The sequence below is a fragment of the Pararge aegeria genome, chromosome 23 (genome assembly GCF_905163445.1).
Source record: "Pararge aegeria chromosome 23, ilParAegt1.1, whole genome shotgun sequence".
NCBI classification, from domain to species: domain Eukaryota; kingdom Metazoa; phylum Arthropoda; class Insecta; order Lepidoptera; family Nymphalidae; genus Pararge; species Pararge aegeria.
In genome coordinates, this window is record NC_053202.1 from 7,728,893 (window position 1) to 7,747,704 (window position 18,812).

The 18,812-nt window shown below is 35.9% G+C and overlaps 2 protein-coding genes across 3 annotated transcripts in view; one reads left to right on the forward strand and one right to left on the reverse strand.

Annotated features, from left to right (window-relative positions):
- Positions 1-464: 464 nt before the first annotated feature.
- On the reverse strand, positions 465-10,908 carry LOC120634086 (DC-STAMP domain-containing protein 2-like). The gene is given in 11 exon segments (XM_039904479.1): positions 465-591; positions 1,841-1,954; positions 2,097-2,196; positions 2,582-2,725; positions 3,689-3,856; positions 4,955-5,123; positions 5,593-5,746; positions 6,070-6,283; positions 7,892-8,051; positions 9,748-9,898; positions 10,484-10,908. Coding segments are annotated over 11 exon segments (1,926 nt in total).
- Positions 10,909-12,601: 1,693 nt separating this feature from the next.
- LOC120634200 (rho-related BTB domain-containing protein 1) overlaps positions 12,602-18,812 on the forward strand; it is a 29,578-nt gene continuing 23,367 nt past the window's right edge. Inside the window, exons 1-4 of one of the 2 annotated variants that reach the window (XM_039904662.1) lie at positions 12,602-12,630; positions 12,778-12,812; positions 15,992-16,174; positions 17,925-18,028. In XM_039904662.1, coding sequence (XP_039760596.1) covers positions 15,995-16,174; positions 17,925-18,028 — 284 coding nt within the window. In that variant the 5' untranslated portion in view covers positions 12,602-12,630; positions 12,778-12,812; positions 15,992-15,994. Of the gene's footprint in view, positions 12,813-15,991; positions 16,175-17,924; positions 18,029-18,812 lie in introns of both variants that reach the window. The other variant, XM_039904663.1, reaches the window with a different exon arrangement.

An 18,812-nucleotide genomic window follows, 5' to 3' on the forward strand; every position in this document is an offset into this window, starting at 1 on the left:
TGAATGTGGTTGGAGATAGAGGACAGAACACCTCAGCGGACAGCAGCAAACCCCTCATTTAAGGCTTAGCGATACTGAATACTTTAAATTTTTTAGAACTACAACTAAATTGAATATCACATCAAAAAAACAAAATCAAACGCAGACGAAGTCGCGGGCAACAGCTAGTTTCATAATATTTATCTCTCTCATTATAACTATCTATATACTATTATAATTAACTCGTCTTATTGTTCATTCTTACTGTATTATTGTTTTCGCGACTTGTATCGTTTTCAGCTTCTTGATCACTGCTATCATCAGATGAACCTCTAAGTAGATAGAAAATAGCAGATAAGTATGAATTTTTTTTTTAGAAACCAGGTAATTTTCAAGAATAATTTATACTTAACTATTTTACTAAAAAATATAATAGAATACTTTTCTTGATATTATTAAAGATGCTGAAAAGTCAATATATTAACTCACGTTTCTAGGCTGATATCACTCATATCGCCATAATCCTCGGGTGACAAACAAATGGTACACAAATGGCCAATATCGCAGTAGCATCTAGTGCAGTATACTCCGGGACATTTTGTAGCTTTACAACTAAACACACATAGAACAATTAACATCCATCTGGTAAAACATATGTTTCTTATATGATTATATGATATGTTTATTATATGATAATATTCCACTCATACAGAAACATAACTTCCAAACCAGTTTATTCCGGATTGCATGTGACTAAAACAATTATTAGGTATTTATTTATTTATTGTAAGTACATATACATCAGTTATACATTTAACCCACTTACAGCCAAGGTTATACAAATTAATTTATATAGGTACACGTAAAATTTTTACTGAATAAGAATAATGGGCCATATGTAAAAACGTACAATCTATGAAAAAAATATACCTAACCTTTCAAATAAAATAATTAAATCAAATTCCATGCTATTTCTTAGTGTTTTATAAAAACGATAATGGCAACTATTCAGCCCTCTAATAATGAAGATTCGATTAAATTGAGCAGCGAAGCGGTGAAAAATCGGAGACCTATTCAGAATACGCTCTATTTCAAAGACAAACTTTTTGTCCCTTTAGGTTGTTTTACAACTATAAGTGCACTGGCAATCGGACTTTGGAACTTTCGAAAAGGCCAAAGTAGACTTTCGCAGCACATGATGAAGATACGAATTATTGCACAGGGTTTGACTATTACAGCCCTTATAGGAAGTGTTTTGACGACAGAGAAAGTACTCAAATAGATACTAATGGTATATTTATAAACATTATATTGGTTTGATTCCTAGAGAGTTATTTTCAAGAAAATAATAAATAAAATAATAATTAATAATGTTTGGGTGAATATTTGTCTCCTAACTAGATATCTGTGTCTCATAATAAATCTACCAGGAACTTTCGGCTTATAAGTACTTATAAGTACTTATAAGTACTTATAAGTACTTATAAGTACTTATAAGTACTATAATAAGTACCTATTACGTGTATTTTTTGTTGTAGCTAACCTTAACATTTAGTTATGTATAAGCTAATGCGAGCACTAATTACCTATGTTGTACATAACATGATAGATTTATCTGTTATTAAAATACTTACAAGAAATTTTAAATATGCAATGACATTACAAAAATACCATACAAATAAAATTAATTATTATCATGCTTTGTCGTGCACAGGGTTTTTGACCAGAGTATGCATAAAGGAGGAAATTGGCAGAAAATGAAAAATCCTTCCCGTTCTGAGGTTTAGAAAAATTCTAGAGTAGGCAGTGCTTTTGTGCATATATGAAGTGTACGCCACTATCAATAGGGCAAAACTGTTACCTTATAAGTTTTGTATCTGTATCATTTCCATCATCTGAAGTGTTACATAGTAAACAATTGGGTTCTTTGGGCACTTTGCCCATGCATAACATATAATATCGAAGGAACCAACAACTAAAAAAGATTATTATTTGCAACTAAAGAACAAAAGGATATAAAGATCGTACATTAATGAATAAATTAAACTAAAAGCCTTAACTATCAATTTATTTTAAAATTATAGTTATTGTTTGCTATGGTACAAAACTTTACTTACGGTAAAACTGAATTTATCCAGTGCTGAAATGTGAGACTTCCTTGGTCCGCATATTTGTATTCACGATGGAGTTTTCTTCGAGCCAATTTCATAAAACTGCCTATCATCATATAAAAGCTTAATATTAAAATGCTTAAATGAGAACCAATTATTCAAGTATAGCAAGATATTATTTTTTTATAATTAATTAATATATATTATTTTTTTTATAATTAATTTCGAAAGTCAAAATTATTCTTTCACACGCAAATCTTCTAACTTAACAAAATTGGCAATTCTACACACAGATATTTCCCGCCAATAACAAATAACGACAATTGTAAGTTACTGTTTTTAGATTTGTTATTATAGTTAAGTTTAGAGATTTTTGTCCAACAAAATTGGCACTATTTTAGTTCATTTTAGAGAAACAGATATTGAGATTTGCATAACAGAAATATGGTTATACTGTGGACATTTGTTTACATTAAAAATTTAATACGCACCTCTGGTTCTCAAAATGTGATTGTAAAGCCATACAGCACGTGTTTTCGCACGCTCCGGTCTATAATGCCCCATTATAACGTGACGCAGTCGAAGACCGTATGGTTCAAATAATGAAAAGAACCATAGGAGCATAATTAATACAGCTAGAACATAAAATTTTAAATAATCAACTACAACCTTCTTGTGTTTGCCAAAGTATCAAACCCCGGTAAATCAAGCTTCGATAGATAAGTAAAAAAAAAAAGAATAAATAGGTTCTTTAGAAACATGTATGTTATACAGCGATGTAGCATCTAAAATTTTATTATTGATGATTTTTCCTTCCGCTATAACAGTTTAAGAAGCTTTCCTGGATCTATTCACGCATGAAGGCAGGCATTCATCATGAAGGCATGCGTTGAACTTCCTACGAATTATTTATTAGTTATTGTTGCACTACCTGGTTGATTCTTAAATAGTTTTAAGTGACAATGAGAAGGTGATAACAAAAAAAAAAACACCTAAATTTGTTGTGGTCTACTTAGACCAGGGCGCGTTCGGAACTTTAATTTTAAGTTGACGAATTTAGTTATCGCCAACACTCTCACTTTTATGTCATATTTTACATGTAATGTAACTCATCAAAAGTGCCATCTATGTGCCTATTTGAATAAAGAAATATTTGATATAACTTCAGCAGTAATGTATTTCATTCCAAAAATTAATAAATAGATTTAAAGTAAGCAACTAAGCCGAGAGCTCTTTGGCATTTTTTATTTTACCTTTTCCTAGTTCCTACTCCGTAACTTTTCTTCAAAAGAGAAATATTCATTAATATTTTCGGATAGTATATTTTCGACATCTTACGATAGCATATTTCTTTTTGTTCCAAAAACACTCTTTTATTCGTTTTAAATTTATGAATTTCATATATTCTCAAATAAACGCAATGGTTCCTACTAAATATGAACGCTACAGTCGCTATAGGGCTTATAAAAAGGTATATATTACATAAAAGTTGGTAAAACACTTAGACTGCGAAAGCCAGAGGGACGAACCATTCCGGTTTGGAAATTTTGATATGCATTTTGCAAAAATTACGTTGTTTATTAATTAGAATTGATTACCAATTTGAGAATACCGCTGCAAATCGGGTGTATACGGATTGGGAAGACAGGTCACAGGCGATGGCATTTTCGGCACCAGCGGAATAGTAAGAGAATTAAATATGTACCGGATAAAATCGGCTACTATCCCATGTCCCGATATATGAACACCAGCATCGGATGGTCCAGCTAGCAAACAAGGTGATTGATTATGAATTCAGTGGGTATGCAAATAGTCGCCATTATCGGCACACCATCAGACAGGGGTCTCCTCTTAGAATTCGAATTGTGCAGGCCGTAGTCCACCACGCTGGCCAAGTGCGGATTATCAGACTTTGCATGCATTGAGAACTTTATGAAGAAATCTCAGGCATGCAGGCTTAAGTTTAGGTTATAGTCAGTAATATGAAATGTTTCAACAGTGCATGCCGCGACTCGACCTCTGCTTTCAAACTGAATATTAATAACTATTTATCTTAGGCGTGTTTATGTGTTTTTCTGGTATAGAATAATTTGTAAATCTCAAGGACGCGGGTAGCTCTTTTAGAGCTCCGGTGAGGGCAATGAAGTTTATTTATTATATTAATCAATTGGCTCCAGCTTGGTTTAGTGGTAGAGGTGGGAGGTTTTGGCTGTGTATGTTACCACGCTACTGACATGGCTCTATCAGCCATGTCAGTACCCTGACTGATTAGCAGCAGTCTTGTGATTGGTTGCAAGTGGGACGCATTTTAACGCCAGCATTTCAAGTATGTTCTTGTGTGCTGATGGTAAAACTTAGACAAGAACTAGAGTTACCGACATAGCTCAAGCGAGTCGCGAAGCTGAAGTGACAATGGACAGGGAACATAGCTCGGAGAACCGATGGACGTTGTGGTCTTAAGGTGCAGGAATGGCGACCCCGCACCGGTAAACGCAGCGTAGGTCGGCCCCCGACGAGGTGGACAGATGACATCAGGCGAGTCGATGGGAGCTGCTGGAGGCAAGCGGCCCAGGACCGTGTATTGTGGAACTCCCTACAATTGACCTATGTCTAGCAGTGGACGTCAATTGGTTGAAATGATTATAATGATGAATTGTAGTCCACTCTTGGGCAGACGAGTTTGTGATCGCAATAGATGATAGCAGTAGCCCAGAGGACGCTGCTGCCTGTTTTTCGTTATATTCCCTTATTCTCCTCGTTCCACACCCGCGGAAAGAGGAGGTTTGGCGGGAACTGTATTATTCTGCCGTCATCACGCGGCACATGCCAGAGTTTACCACTAAAAAAAACATTATACTACTAACGTGGCAATATTGTTTGGGATCGTCCATTGCGGCGTATTGTCATAAGAACCCAGTACAAACTGTAGTCGGCGACAATGTGTACTAAAAGCTTGAAAGTCGTTATCGTCATGAAAATCATGGAACGTGTGAGGTAAAGCTTCTCGGTTGTTACCAAGCGGAACGATGTTACCTAAAAATTCATTTTGATTATCATCTCAAGCTATAGCCTATAGCTATATATATTTACAGTGCTAGATCGGAATTGTTAATACCCTCATTAACGTGGACAGGTGAGATAAAACGAGTCGCAGGGGCTCCCTGACCCATGTGGCCCGAAACCTTGGAATATAACTACCTAAGACCAGACGTATGTACTCTGACACCTTATCTGTTATTGCCCGGTGTAATAAGTGATAATAGCATGGCTTATATACGATACAAGTTGCAACGGCATATAAACTTTTGGCAAAGTTAGTGAATCGGGCGGCTGATGGTTCTTCGAGCAATAGAGAAAAGTAAAAGGGCAAGTTTGAACCGCCATAGCTTTACATTCATCGGTTACCTGACTTAAATCAACGTTGCATAATGATTCTGTTTTTTAAAATGTGCCACTGCCTTCTCACAGAGAAGAAATGGTTCAAGACCATTGATGAACTTACATTTATATATTTGGCTTGTTCCCTCCTATTCAGCGGCAGTATGGTCTCACGACCCTCGAGGTACCTCTTCAAATCTAATTCACGCAGCTCTTGAGTCACGTAGCGGTTATCGAATCGTGATCTTGTTTCAAACATATGCTGATAATATTTAGCTCTTAAAATAAAACAGAAATAACTTTATTATCTACGTCGAAAGAGTTCTTCTTGCAGAAATAACTATTTGAAGTACGTCCACTTCATCACAAACTTAAACATTTATAGGAGATCAGATTCCCAAATAAATAAAAAAGGCCCCAAAAATTTTATTGATCAGGGAAAGAAAGTCTAAGTCAGATAGGACAGAAATATAGGAATTGTGAAAATCAGAGGTGCAAGAATACCAAGTTAGAAAAGGCTCAGCTATGTTCTTTATTTCAGCAAAGATACCAGCCCATTTGCCAAGTGACAGACTGAAATATATGCTGAGCTATTGGCTACCTGAATATAATCAGCAATAGGAACAAGCTTGTGACACAGGAGCTCCAAGATAACCAAGTCAAGAGAGGGTCAGCTCTTTTCCTTATCTCAGTGACAATGCCAGCAGCGACTTGACTAACCGAGTCACTGACGTTGCTGGTGAAGGTATAAGTATGCTGGATTTCCACTTTAATGAAAAACATTTTGTTGATTCGGTCGGTAAATACTTTTAGCTCTGAAATAAAAATTTAAGTTAAAACTGATACACTCGCCCACTTTTTTATTATAATTGATTGTTGTATAAATAAAAAGCAATAAAACTGTACAAGCATTAAAAACGATCGTCAATATTGATGTAGCTACTTTTCTAATATGTGCATAGAAAACCAGATATAATAGAAAATGGTAAACTATATAAAATATACTATTTCGAAATTTTGCATATAAATATATGCAAAATTTCGGAAATATTGGTGGTACATAGGTACAGAAGGTTGTGAAGGTTTTAGGTTGAGAAGTAGTTATAGATTAAATGACAGAAAATCTTACTTCGCTTCATGGTTGCTGCAAATGACGTAGTGGAATAATCTGCTATAAAGCAAATAGAGTTATACGGTTTTACAGTCAAACAAGCTGACTTTGCAGAAGCAGAAGAAGCAGTGCAGAGCCACGAGAGATCTTCACTGAATGTCTTCCTACAGTTCATCACTCCTCGGTTAACAGCTTTCATACAATAATCATAAGGCGTTCCAAACTTTTGGTTACAAATATCGCCTACGGAATTTAACCACGATAAGGATGATTGGATAACGTCCGCTGAAATTTAAATGACCAAATATATGAGTCTACTAATATCTTTAGATACGATGCATTCGCCACAGTTGAAGAAACAAGTGCCATCTATTTTAAACGATGTAATGGTACAATTTTTGGATTAGTTCGCGTAGCAGTACAGATTGCGATCACGACCGCTTTCGGTGACATATCCAGCGTGACTAGTTCCACTTAAATCCAACTTCTATACTTTGGACACAGCGATATTTTCACCTTGAACGAGTTAAATGCAATTGTCCTTATCCCAAGTATTACCATTTGGGGTAAGAACAGCATTTCTTCTTCAAACTTGAAGACAGATTTGTTGATTTGGTTTTATCACAGTTTTATGACCAACTGAATCTGACGTTAACCTTCTTTGGGAATATTATATTTCTGTACTCGTAAAAACGTAACGATAATCGTAATAAATCCACCTCGAGCTGAGAACAAGTCTTCAAGTATCAGTCAAATTATATATTAGATCGAACTTCAGAAACCGTTATTAGTTAAGATCTAGTTGGTCGTTAATCTACTAATGTAACAAGTACATTTTCAGTTTTAATATCCCATGTTCGAATAATTGGCGTCCTTTATCTAAACTGCGGGTGCAAAACACTTCATTACCGCCCCGCGGTTGGTAAAGTAATAAAGAAAAAGAAAGTCGGAACAGCCTTTCATCTCATAAGTAGGTACTTCGCAATTCTCTGATTGTGTTGTTTTTGGTTCTCCCTTCAGGGCAGGTAAAGATCCGGGCATCAAGCATCAGCAAGGGCATCCTTGCTACGCTCGTGCGACTAAAATCTGGGGTGAAACTGGGGTGTACTTATTCCGTTAAACAATCTACTATTTCAGGTGCGGGGCTGCGACTCTAGAATCATGGCAACTAAACAGTCCATTGAGCTTGGCTTGCCATAAAGTGCTGATCATTACTTACTTTTGCTTTACATTCTTGCTTTCTGAACCCTTAGTGACAAATAAAATACTTTGAATACTGAGTAAATGTTGGTTATAAAACAGATTAACTTACAGATACTAGTGGTCAATACACTTATCTTGAATATAATCTCGTTTACAGTGGAGGTGAGGCGGTTGATTGTCTCAACCATTAGCTTTATACTGTCCTTCATCGCGTCAAAAGGTTTTTTCATTGACTCGTTTATTTGTTTAACGTTCGTTTTTATTTGTTCCTGGAGCCAAAAGTAATATTTTTTTTCTCTGCAATCTCACTGGTGGTGAATCGTCAACACAGTGCTTATTTGTCTAAACGATTAATTTACAAGAATTGTATTTTATCTATACCCTGAAATTTTTGTGCTCATTTGATTTAGGTCCACAGTTTGTTGTAATTCCTACACTGCCAGTGACCGTAGTGCTTAAGTGTTTACTTAGTGATGATGCAGTATAAGATGGTGGAGGTTAGGGGTACGGTAGTTATATTAAACTTATAACGCTTAATCGCTGGGCGGCGTCTTTGTTAGCATGCTGCTAACCACCCAAAAGACCAGACCAATGAAAATTAGGAAATTAAAAATTGCCCGTGCCCAGCGACCAACCCGGTTAAAAGACCACAGCGCTTAACATTGCGCTACAGAGATTGCAATATTATTTAATAAACCGCTGTCTTAAACAAAAGAAAAATTAAAAAGGAGTATTATTTATTTACCTATTTATATATGTTGTATATGATTGTTAGTAGTTTACATTAATTGTGGGTAATTTCATGTATGTTTATATTTTATTTATATATTTGTATAATTTTAAATCTTATTTATTGCACCACCTACCTCTTTTCTATGTTTTTTCCTTTTACGCCATTGGTTGCCTGAAAGAAATCGCTATGTAGCGATAAGGCCACCAAATTGTATTCTCTTGCTATGTATTTATATCTCTGTAACTACTTTTTTTCTTTGGTGTACAATAAAAGTGTATCCATTCATTCAATCATACTGGGCAATTGTTATACAGCCTTCTATTGTGAGGAATGAATATGACAAATAGATGCGAGCCCTTAAAAATTACTCAGATATGGAAATGTGTTTAACGACTTAAAAACTGGCTCTACATCTGCTAGATCTAATAGTAGTAGGGCTTTTTGTGATAGAGCTGTTGTATTGAGAAGGGTGATAACGTATCTCGCAACACGTTGGCGACAGGTGTAAATCTCGCGTCTTTGCTGTCAAACGTCACTTTAGCCTACAAAAAACTACTGCCGTTCTGAAGTGCGTGGATGCCGGAGTAATTACAGGAAAATGAGGAACCTTCGCTTCCGGTTGATGGACGCAGGGAGGCATCGTAACTTTGTGGGACGTGTTCCTTGCATGCCCTATAAAGTGTTACTCTGTTTATTTGCGACGATTTTCCACTTACCATCAGGTAGGCTATCTGCTTAGTGTGTCAATGATTAATATAAAAAGTCAAAGGTGACAAGACGTTGATTTAACAAAATCTCTTTACTGTTTCATCATAGTACATTAAATGCTTAAAACTAATGGTTTGGAAGAGACGTTACTTTTTATTATTTTCAATCTCGCGCCATTAACTTTAAGCATAGATACAGCGCATTTTAATATATTTAAATAATGACTGAATAACGTGCAGGCTGATTCTGTATCTCAGTTGACATCAAATATAGCTTAGCCACTATGGAAAGTACACTAACCTAACCTGTTAAATCCATATTTTGCATTTTCAGTTGGAAACCTAGGTTTCCAACTGAGTTGATTTCAACGCGGTTGGCAGATATATAACGTAAAATACCTACATATTATAATTTACGAGAAAATACCAGACGTGACGCGGTTTTGACTTTGAGCTATGGACTTGCAATCGATCGCACGCAAGCCGTAAATATGCACGCTACCCTCGATTAAGAGATTACCTCACCTGACTGCAGGCCATAGATTCCGATAAAACTTCCAAATTCTTGAATGTATTGGTGGCGGGTCCCGTCAATATCAAGACGAGGGCGTAGCAAGTGATCGTATACCGTCCCACGCGGGAGAATAATTGCGGAATGAGCAGGAATACTAAACATCTGAAAAGCGAGAATCTAGTTTTGAAAATGTGCTTTATTAATATAGTAACCATACGACCTCTAGGCGGGAATGTCCTGAGTTCAAAATTACTATTCAGAAAACAAAAACTTTTAGCTTTCTCAGATCATTAAAAACAAGTTTTGCAATCGCTGCTTATTCAGAAGTCGACGAATGCTTAACTAATCTGACAGCTGGAACAATAATCATTTACAACAGCGAGCAGTGGAATAAGGATGGCAATATTTGTAAGTCTGTTTTGTGTGGAATTACTAATATAATTGACAGCTGCCAAAGTAGTGAATCAACTCCGAGCTGGTACTTAGGCTTTTTATAGAATAACCCAATACCAAGTCTTGTCTATATCCGGAAATAAGATCGGTAGTTAAATACTAACCTCAACAACAATTAGGCAGTTGCTACGCGCTAAGTGAGCTACGACTTCTGTTGTACACAAATCTAACTAAATTGACTGGTCGAAACGCAAGTTCCTGTTCTTCTCACAATGTGTGTCATGGAAAAGTATGACACTATTTTTTAACATGACTTATACATACATAAATAATAGGATTGGCACAAATGCCTACCTGATTCTATAACTGAAGGCCAGACCCAGAGTGAGCAAAACACCTATAACAGAACTCATAATGGTCGCGTGGATCAGCGATATCGACAATTGGAACACAAAGAACATAAAGCAGAGATACGTGAGCACAATACCGCCGAGAAACCCGCCGACGCTCTTCAAAACAAAATTAGGAAACGCCTTGTCAGTTTGCAAGTAATAATAAAAGTTTGATACAGATGAACCCTCTGGGAACAATTTTCTCAATTTCCCAGTTATTCGAGTTTTGGTATCACGCCTGTAAATACGCCATGTTTGCATCACACTTGTTGTTTTCCGAGGAATTTTGGTGTTGGATGCAAGAATAGAATTAATTTTTTCGTCTTCATATTCCCTTTTGCATTTTTCTATTATCCTCGCCTTCCAAAGGGAGGTGAAATAGGCCATGTATGCGTATTTATTTTCAGGATACTTTTTAACTACTCTCTAGAAAATGCTCTCTGAGTTGGTTAATATTTGATGAATTAACCAATTTTCCAAGAGTGTTTCTATTTGTTCCCATAATAATCGCATTTTTTCGACGTAATGATATTTTTTCTGACTTGGTGTGTCAGAAGTCTTTCACTTCACAATTGTTATTTTTTTTAGGAATCTAGGTGCCAAAGAAGGTCTAGGTCGACCTTAATCATCATATCATCTGCCTTTGCGCATTTTTATTTTGTTTCTTTTACTGTTTCCTATAAATATGTAAAATGTATCCATCTATCTATCTATCATCATCATCATCATCATCATCATCATCATCATCATCATCATCATCATCATCACCATAAACCCATTACCGTCCCAATACAGGGGCACGGCTGTAGTTTACCACTCTGACCTAGTGCGGTTTGGTGGACTCCACACGCCTTCAAGAAAATTATATTTAATATTTAATTGCTTAAAGCGCACATACATAAGTTAGTGGTAGAAGAAGAAAAGTTAGTGGTACTAGTTTCGAACTCGCCCTCCCAATACTTAAGCCGAATTTCGAAACATATTATACTATCACAGTTTCTTATTTGGAGGTATCTAATCGAATCAATCAAATATAATTCAACCGACATTAAGATAGTTGTGAGATATCTATTTTCAAATAAATGTGGCGTTGGGTCGGAATAGTTGTAGTAGTATTATAAATGTAGTATTTTTTACGCTTTGCCATTTGACATACAGTTGAAGTGTGACAAAACACTGCTTAACTATGGCGACGTTACGTCAGATCATTTATAAGGCCATAGCCCATCAGGGTCAAAAAACTACCTCAATATGGGTTGGATCCTTTCATACTTATAAGTACGTCCAATTCAAAATCTTCAAATGGCACATCACAGATTGAAATTAGTATTGCTATCCCCTTCCTTTCATCCTTATTACTTCGTACTTTATCCCTTCGCACATATCGCTTCACTGTTAATAAGAATATCACTAGGTAGGTACTAAATTCAATCTGCATTCGAAAATGTTGGATAAGATTGATCTATCATTCAAAAAAAATTGAGTGAGAATCAACCTGTGCCTAAGATGTCCTATTATATTTTCTAAATTATACGGCCGAAATCTAACGGTGATATGAAAAAGCCTAATAAATAAAAACTCCATAAGGCAATGTTCTGGACACGTCGGTACCCACGAAATTGTTCGTTTGATTACTAGGCGTAGCAAAATCATTGTCATCCGAGCTGATGTAGTTTACATGAAACTACGCTTGTTAAGATAATGATCAATACTCAAAAGCCAAAACATAAATGGAACTAATTCTATTTTACTCAATCTTATATTTAACATAAAGCATAATTTCTGAATAAATCTTTAAAATGAACGCGGCAGTAAATTTATTAAAGGATGTCGTTTGCGATGTAGTCAATTTGAGCCAATGTGACCGAGAAATGTAATTAAGGGCTATTGACCACGCAACAAATGTGATATGAAGGCAATAACTCGAGTTCGGACATCGAAACAAAACTGCCTTTAGAGTTCATTGACTCGATGAAAATTGTCAATAGCAATATTAAAATGTGCTCGGCCAGCTTGCTTGCGGATCTGCGCAGGGGGTTCATTCATAAAACATGCGCAGAACACTGCATTGCTACAAAATCAACTTCACTCTGTAATCGCTCGGGATAGGTATCGGCTATATTTTCATTAATATTTAAATTAAGGATTATAGTGATGCCGCTGTGTTAATTCGTGATAAACGCGATTCTTGTTGTGAAAAATAAAAGTGAAAATGTTTAGATGATCTTCAAGATTCTTATAAACATTGGTTTTTAGTGCCTGGACCGATTCATTATTCACTGAAAATTCCCGTAAGTGAATTATGAGTTTTTTTCGGAGTACTTAACTTTAACTAATGTCTAATCGATATTATTACAGGATATTATTGATTAATAAGAATTTGTTGCAAATTTTTTCTTCGTTTGTCTAATAAGGTCCATATGTTTTAATTCCCAAACTGAACAGCTATGAATAACTTAATTGTATATAATATGTTTTACTTTAATTTCTTGCGATATTTGTGCTTATTATTCTTGAACGCATTGGAAACAAGACCGATACGAGCTTTTTTAATCGTTGTCAAATGTCATTAATATTAATCGTCTGTGTTTAACAGCTGATTTTATGAGCTTTATTTTGTTTTGACTTTTGAATTTTTAAAAGTTTATCATAGCAACTCAACTAGTCTTTCTACTTCCTTGCAAAAGGAAATCAAGTTACTTTCATAGATGTTTTATAATTTTTTTTTGATGAAGTACAACCGGTACAACAGAAACTTAAAACTTTTAGTCTCTATTCACAACGTAAAAAGTTTATTTGAATATATTGTTATATAGAAATGTTAGGTCTTATGTCCTTTAATTTGTATCGTTTTTCAATTGAAAAGATGTTAAGTTTTCGTTTTAAGTACTTGTTATTTGATTCTTACTTACCAGGTCAGTAGATCTATGGTTAATTTAATAAGTATTTTAGAAAGGGTAAGTGACAATGTGAGATTTATTTATTTACTAGAGCAGTTACAATTTATCACAATATACATATATAAAGAAAAAAGATTCCATCATTATAACATACAAGTGAAGAGAAAAGCAAATCTAATGTGTACATTTAAAATGAGAACACTATATACATTCATCAGATCAACTCATTACTGGCCCACTACGGGGCAAGAGTCTCCTCCCACGATAAAAAGGCCTTAGGCCATAGTCTACCACACTGGCCCAGTGTGGATTGGTTAACTTCATATGACTTTGAGAACATTATGGAGAACTTTCAGGCAAGCAGGTTTTTTCAATGTTTTCATTCACCGTTGAAGCAAGTGATATTTTAATTACCTACTTTAAATACACATAACTTAGGAAAGTTAGAGGTAAAGTAGTAGTCGAGCACAAAAGATCCTGGAGGGTCGAAGTGCATCCGCTGAAGCGGGCCTCATTACATTATAGATAGAGGTAGAGTGGTGTTGGGATTTGAACTTGGCCCGCAGGAAGTGAAGTGGACTAAAGTTAGGTTTTAAATAGCTTATATATATTTAATGATGGGACGCCTGCCATTGCCAGACAGGTGATCAGTTCTCTGTAAGAAACTTTTCTTCATATTTGCCATGTTTGAGTTTACTGGTGTCCCAGGAGCATCCTCCCCTGCAACCTACCAGTCTCTTTGGTGAACCTAACAATATCCCCAATACAGAGGTTTGCTAGGTCTTCTTCACTTATTCTACCCTAACCTTGTAGTTCCCACCTCACTGCACTCTGGACAGAATGGATCTTCTATAATTCTCATTATTGTTAGGTGTCTATTTAACAGGCAATGTCCTGTGGTTATGCCTGCTACTTTGTCGAATAACTTTTGAGACAATTTTGTTTGCCTATATTACGTTGAATTGTTTAATCTTGTGTTTGATTCTCTTTTTCCATAATGCCTTCTATCACTCTGTGATGTTATATGGAATGGGTAAACAAGGCGCAGGTCTTTATAATTCGATGCTTGTGCCCAATCTTGCTAGCTCATCTGCTTTTTCTTTGTCCGGACTTCCTAGATGACCAGGAACCCAGACAATCAACACTTTTGTTCTCTCGGCTAGTGAATTTAATGTATTTTTACATTCTTTCACTAGGGCAGAAGTGGTATCCTTCCTTTTGAGGGCTTTTAGTACAGCTTGACTGTCGCTGTATATAATAAATTTGTTCTCTGTACTTAGGGTGTCTATAAAGCTATTGGCACATGCCATGATGGCATATGTCACAGCTTGGAAGACACTTGCAAATTTGCCTAGGCTTATTATGTGTTTCTTCTCTGGCATGGTGCTGTAGAAGATTCCAGCCCCACTGAGCTTTATTGATTCCCGCCTAGATCCATCCATTTTAATAAGCTTAATAATATCTTAAGGTTTTTTCTTTTTCATAGTTTTCCCTGGGATCAATGTAAATTTTTAGTTTTACTACCTTCTGCCCATAACTTTGTCTGCGTTTTGTTTCGGTTTCTTAAATCCTACAGGAACCTTTTGTTTTCCAGGTAGACTTTCTGTTGTGAGGGTTCAGGACAGAAGGTATTACAAATTTTAGAAAAAAAATGACTTGGTTGTGATCCTGTGCTCAGGGAACAAAGAGTCTGTAATCCTTCTGGACTGTTCTCAGGGTGCTTTTCTGGGTCTAAAATTGCCAGCGGTATATGTGCCAAATTTCATCAATTTTGTAATAGGTATTATAATTTTGGATTATAATGACTAGGTAGATTAGAGAGTTCTGTCCGATCCTATAATGTGCATTACCACATAATTTTCTTGAGATCTGAGAGGTTAATATAAGCTATTTTTCCAAAAAATATATGACACTGGTATTCTAACATTAAAGATATCTTAAGATTTACTTATTAGGTTTTCAGGTTAGAACTGACGTTGCGAATGGTTCTATAAATTGTTGGTTATAATTTTGTGTATATCAAGCTTAGATCTTTTTAGTAGTTATAGTAGTTGTAGCCCTCTCTTTCATCTTTTTATAAGTCCCTACTTAAAACTTTAATTTTTTTGTCCTAGAAAGTCAATTCTAAGACGTCCTTCTCCACCATTTTTCTCTATTTTCCCATATATTATGTATGTGATAAATTTATCACCCCTTAGTAGATAAATGATCTCTCGTATACATTTACTTACTATATATTATATTATTAATTTTTGTTTCTTGAAGAGCAATAATGACTTTTAGGTTAGAAAACTCCAATTCACTCCAATGCCAGAAATGACACAAGACCGTATTAAATGTCTGACAAGTATCAGAACGGCCGACCCCAAATAGGGAAAGCGCCAGGAGAATGATAGCCCGACGAGGTCCTGGTTTCCAGACCTTGTGATCAACAGTCGAAAATGCTTACCAGTGTGAATCAGTTGATTGTTTAATTATTTATCAATCACATAAAGATACCACCGCTCATGGCGTCTCGCTGTAGGTACGTAATTTTAAGAGAGATTATTCCACAATTTGTTCCCTTTCAGATTATGGATAACGAGCAGCCACACCAGGAGTTGGTGAAATGTGTGGTGGTAGGGGATACAGCTGTTGGCAAGACGCGGTTGATATGCGCGCGCGCATGCAACAAACACGTCTCACTGTCCCAGCTGATGACCACGCACGTGCCAACAGTTTGGGCGATCGACCAGTATCGCATCTATAAAGATGTAAGTTTTTGACGTATCTTTTGACGACCTCTCTTGCCAGCAATAGCGTCTTTTATGTGAGAGTTCCCGGGGACGTCAATTTGTAAATCTATAATTTGGTTTGGTCTAGTGGGGGTGCTTCGGCCCTGGCTATTTACCACCCTACCGACGAATACGTGCTGCCAAGTAATTAAGCGTTCCAGTACGATGCCGCGTAAAGCCAATAAGGGTATGGGTTATACCTAACTGCCATATCTCTTACAGGTTAGTCCGCTAAGTACCATCTTAGACTGCATCATCGCGTTTGCATTACCACGGGCTAAATTGTGGGTTGCTAGTTTATAAGTATAAAAACGTCACATTGGTCAGCGAAAATCAGTCCTTTTGTATTAACGTGTTACCAATCAGGAATTAGCAGTTCCGTAGAAGTATCCAACCCGGAATAGCTGGGCGTTAGTTAAGCTAGTAGTGTTTTGGTTTTTACGATGTTCAGTTGTATTTATCGCAGACATAATCACTTTTTTAACTCTGCAAATTATATCGCGGAACGCTCATCAAGCTAACTTTCCATTGAAACTTTTTGGGCTCGCCCAAGGCCGTCCTTCAACCGATGATTTCACTAAATTTTATTTGACTTTCAAAAATAATGCTTTCATTTTAGGGGTTTGAAACTTTTAGCTTACCAACCCGTCGTTTTTTTTCTGCAAGAATACTTGTCATGGAGTTATCACGATCTGAGGATCGTCTGACTGAGGTCAGTACTCATTACAGACCCTCGTTTTGACGACTTCCCTGGCACAACCGTGAGCGCTGTGAATTTAAGTAGGAGGTCCCACGTTCGATTCCCGGCAGACGCAATTCGGGAATTTATAATTTCTGAATTTTCTTTGTTCTGGTATAGTAGGAGGTTTTGGCCGTGGCTAGTTACCTCACCGACAAAGAAGTGACGCTAAGCGATTTAGTGTTCTGGTGTAATGTCGCGTATAACTATCATACTCCTTAACAGGTTAGCCCGCTACCATCTTAGACTGTATCATCACACACCAGGTGAGATCGCAGTCAAGGGCTAACTTATAGTGGAATAAAAAAAAATTATAGATGAGATTGCAGACTGCAGTCAAGGTAAACTTGTATTAAAAAAAATAGTAAGACGTACTATTTCTATGAAGTATTTTATTACATTATAATGACTGCAATTTTTTTCTAGGATCAATATAAGTATTGATCCTAGAAAAAAGTTGCAGTAAAGCAGACATAAATAACTGTTAGTAGAGTATTTTATAACCAATTATCTACCCAATGAAATCATTGAGATGTCTTTGAAAAAGTTCAAAGTCTCTCAATGAAACGTAAGCTTATATAAAAATCCTAAAAATTGAATTTATAAAACAATACGCGGTAACAACCATAACATCAGCTGCGTTTACATTTAAAGTCAAACGCGTCACGAAGTCCTAGATAGTATTATATTAGAACGAAGAATTAGACGTTCATACATCCAGGATAGCATTATGATTTATACGCTCGGAATCGTAGATATAATTTCGAGTATCGAAACAGTATAATAACAGAGTAAAATGGATTTATTGACCTAGTATTAAAGCTCAAATCCGTTCACACTTCTACAGGCTTCTCTCTTGGCAGAGCTAGAATAGCGGCTTTAAACTGAGTTGAATAAGGTCCACTTTACCATAATAGCTTTTGTGTACAATAAAGTATTTCCACAAGAGCGATGCAAATGATTTTAAAACAATTGATTGTCTCTGATAAGGTACTGGAGCGCTCATGGGAAGTCGTAGACGGAGTCAATGTTTCCCTCAGACTGTGGGACACTTTTGGAGACCACGAGAAAGATAGAAGATTTGCTTATGGAAGGTAATTTATTTATGAAATCACTGCTAATATTATAAATGCGAAAGTGTCGGTTTATTTATCATTTTTTCATGCTATATCAGATTGACTTGAATGGATAGAAAGAGACAAATTTATAAGCCGTGGAATAACATATGCTACTTTTTTGACGTAAATTTGCACGGTTAAAATTATGCATATTAAATGCATATAATAGTTTTGGCAACCAAGTCATGGTTTTTGTGCTATCGGAAAACAACATGAAAACCGATACTGAAAACTCAAATTAAGTGATGCATAGCGTAGGTACTATGCGCGTGTCTGTCTTTTCTTTTCAACAGAGTTGTCGTAAGTTAACACTTAGAATGTGTAGAATTAGCTTGTATGGAAAAATTAGCCTCTGTAACGCCGCCCAGTGGGAAACGTTGCGGTTTCGATCAACTTTTCAAACATGAGATACATGGTTTTTTATCAATAGGTTTTACCTACAGTTGTGGGAAATTATAAAAGTACATTTGATACGTTCCTCCGAGAAAAGTTAAAAAATTACGTTATTATTTATTACCTCTTCATACTCACCTATGACCTAAGAGATTTTTATGAATTCTGTGTGTAATCTAATTAAAACACACGGTACTTTATATCTTGACAAATCTGTATCTGCAAATTTTAAGGTCAATAATATTATTAATTATCAATAATATTTTTATAAATTCATATAAGTAATATTATATTTTAACAACATGTTTTCTGTCCACACTCACGCTCGTTTTTTTGCATGTCAGAAGATTGGCTGGTAGAAAACACA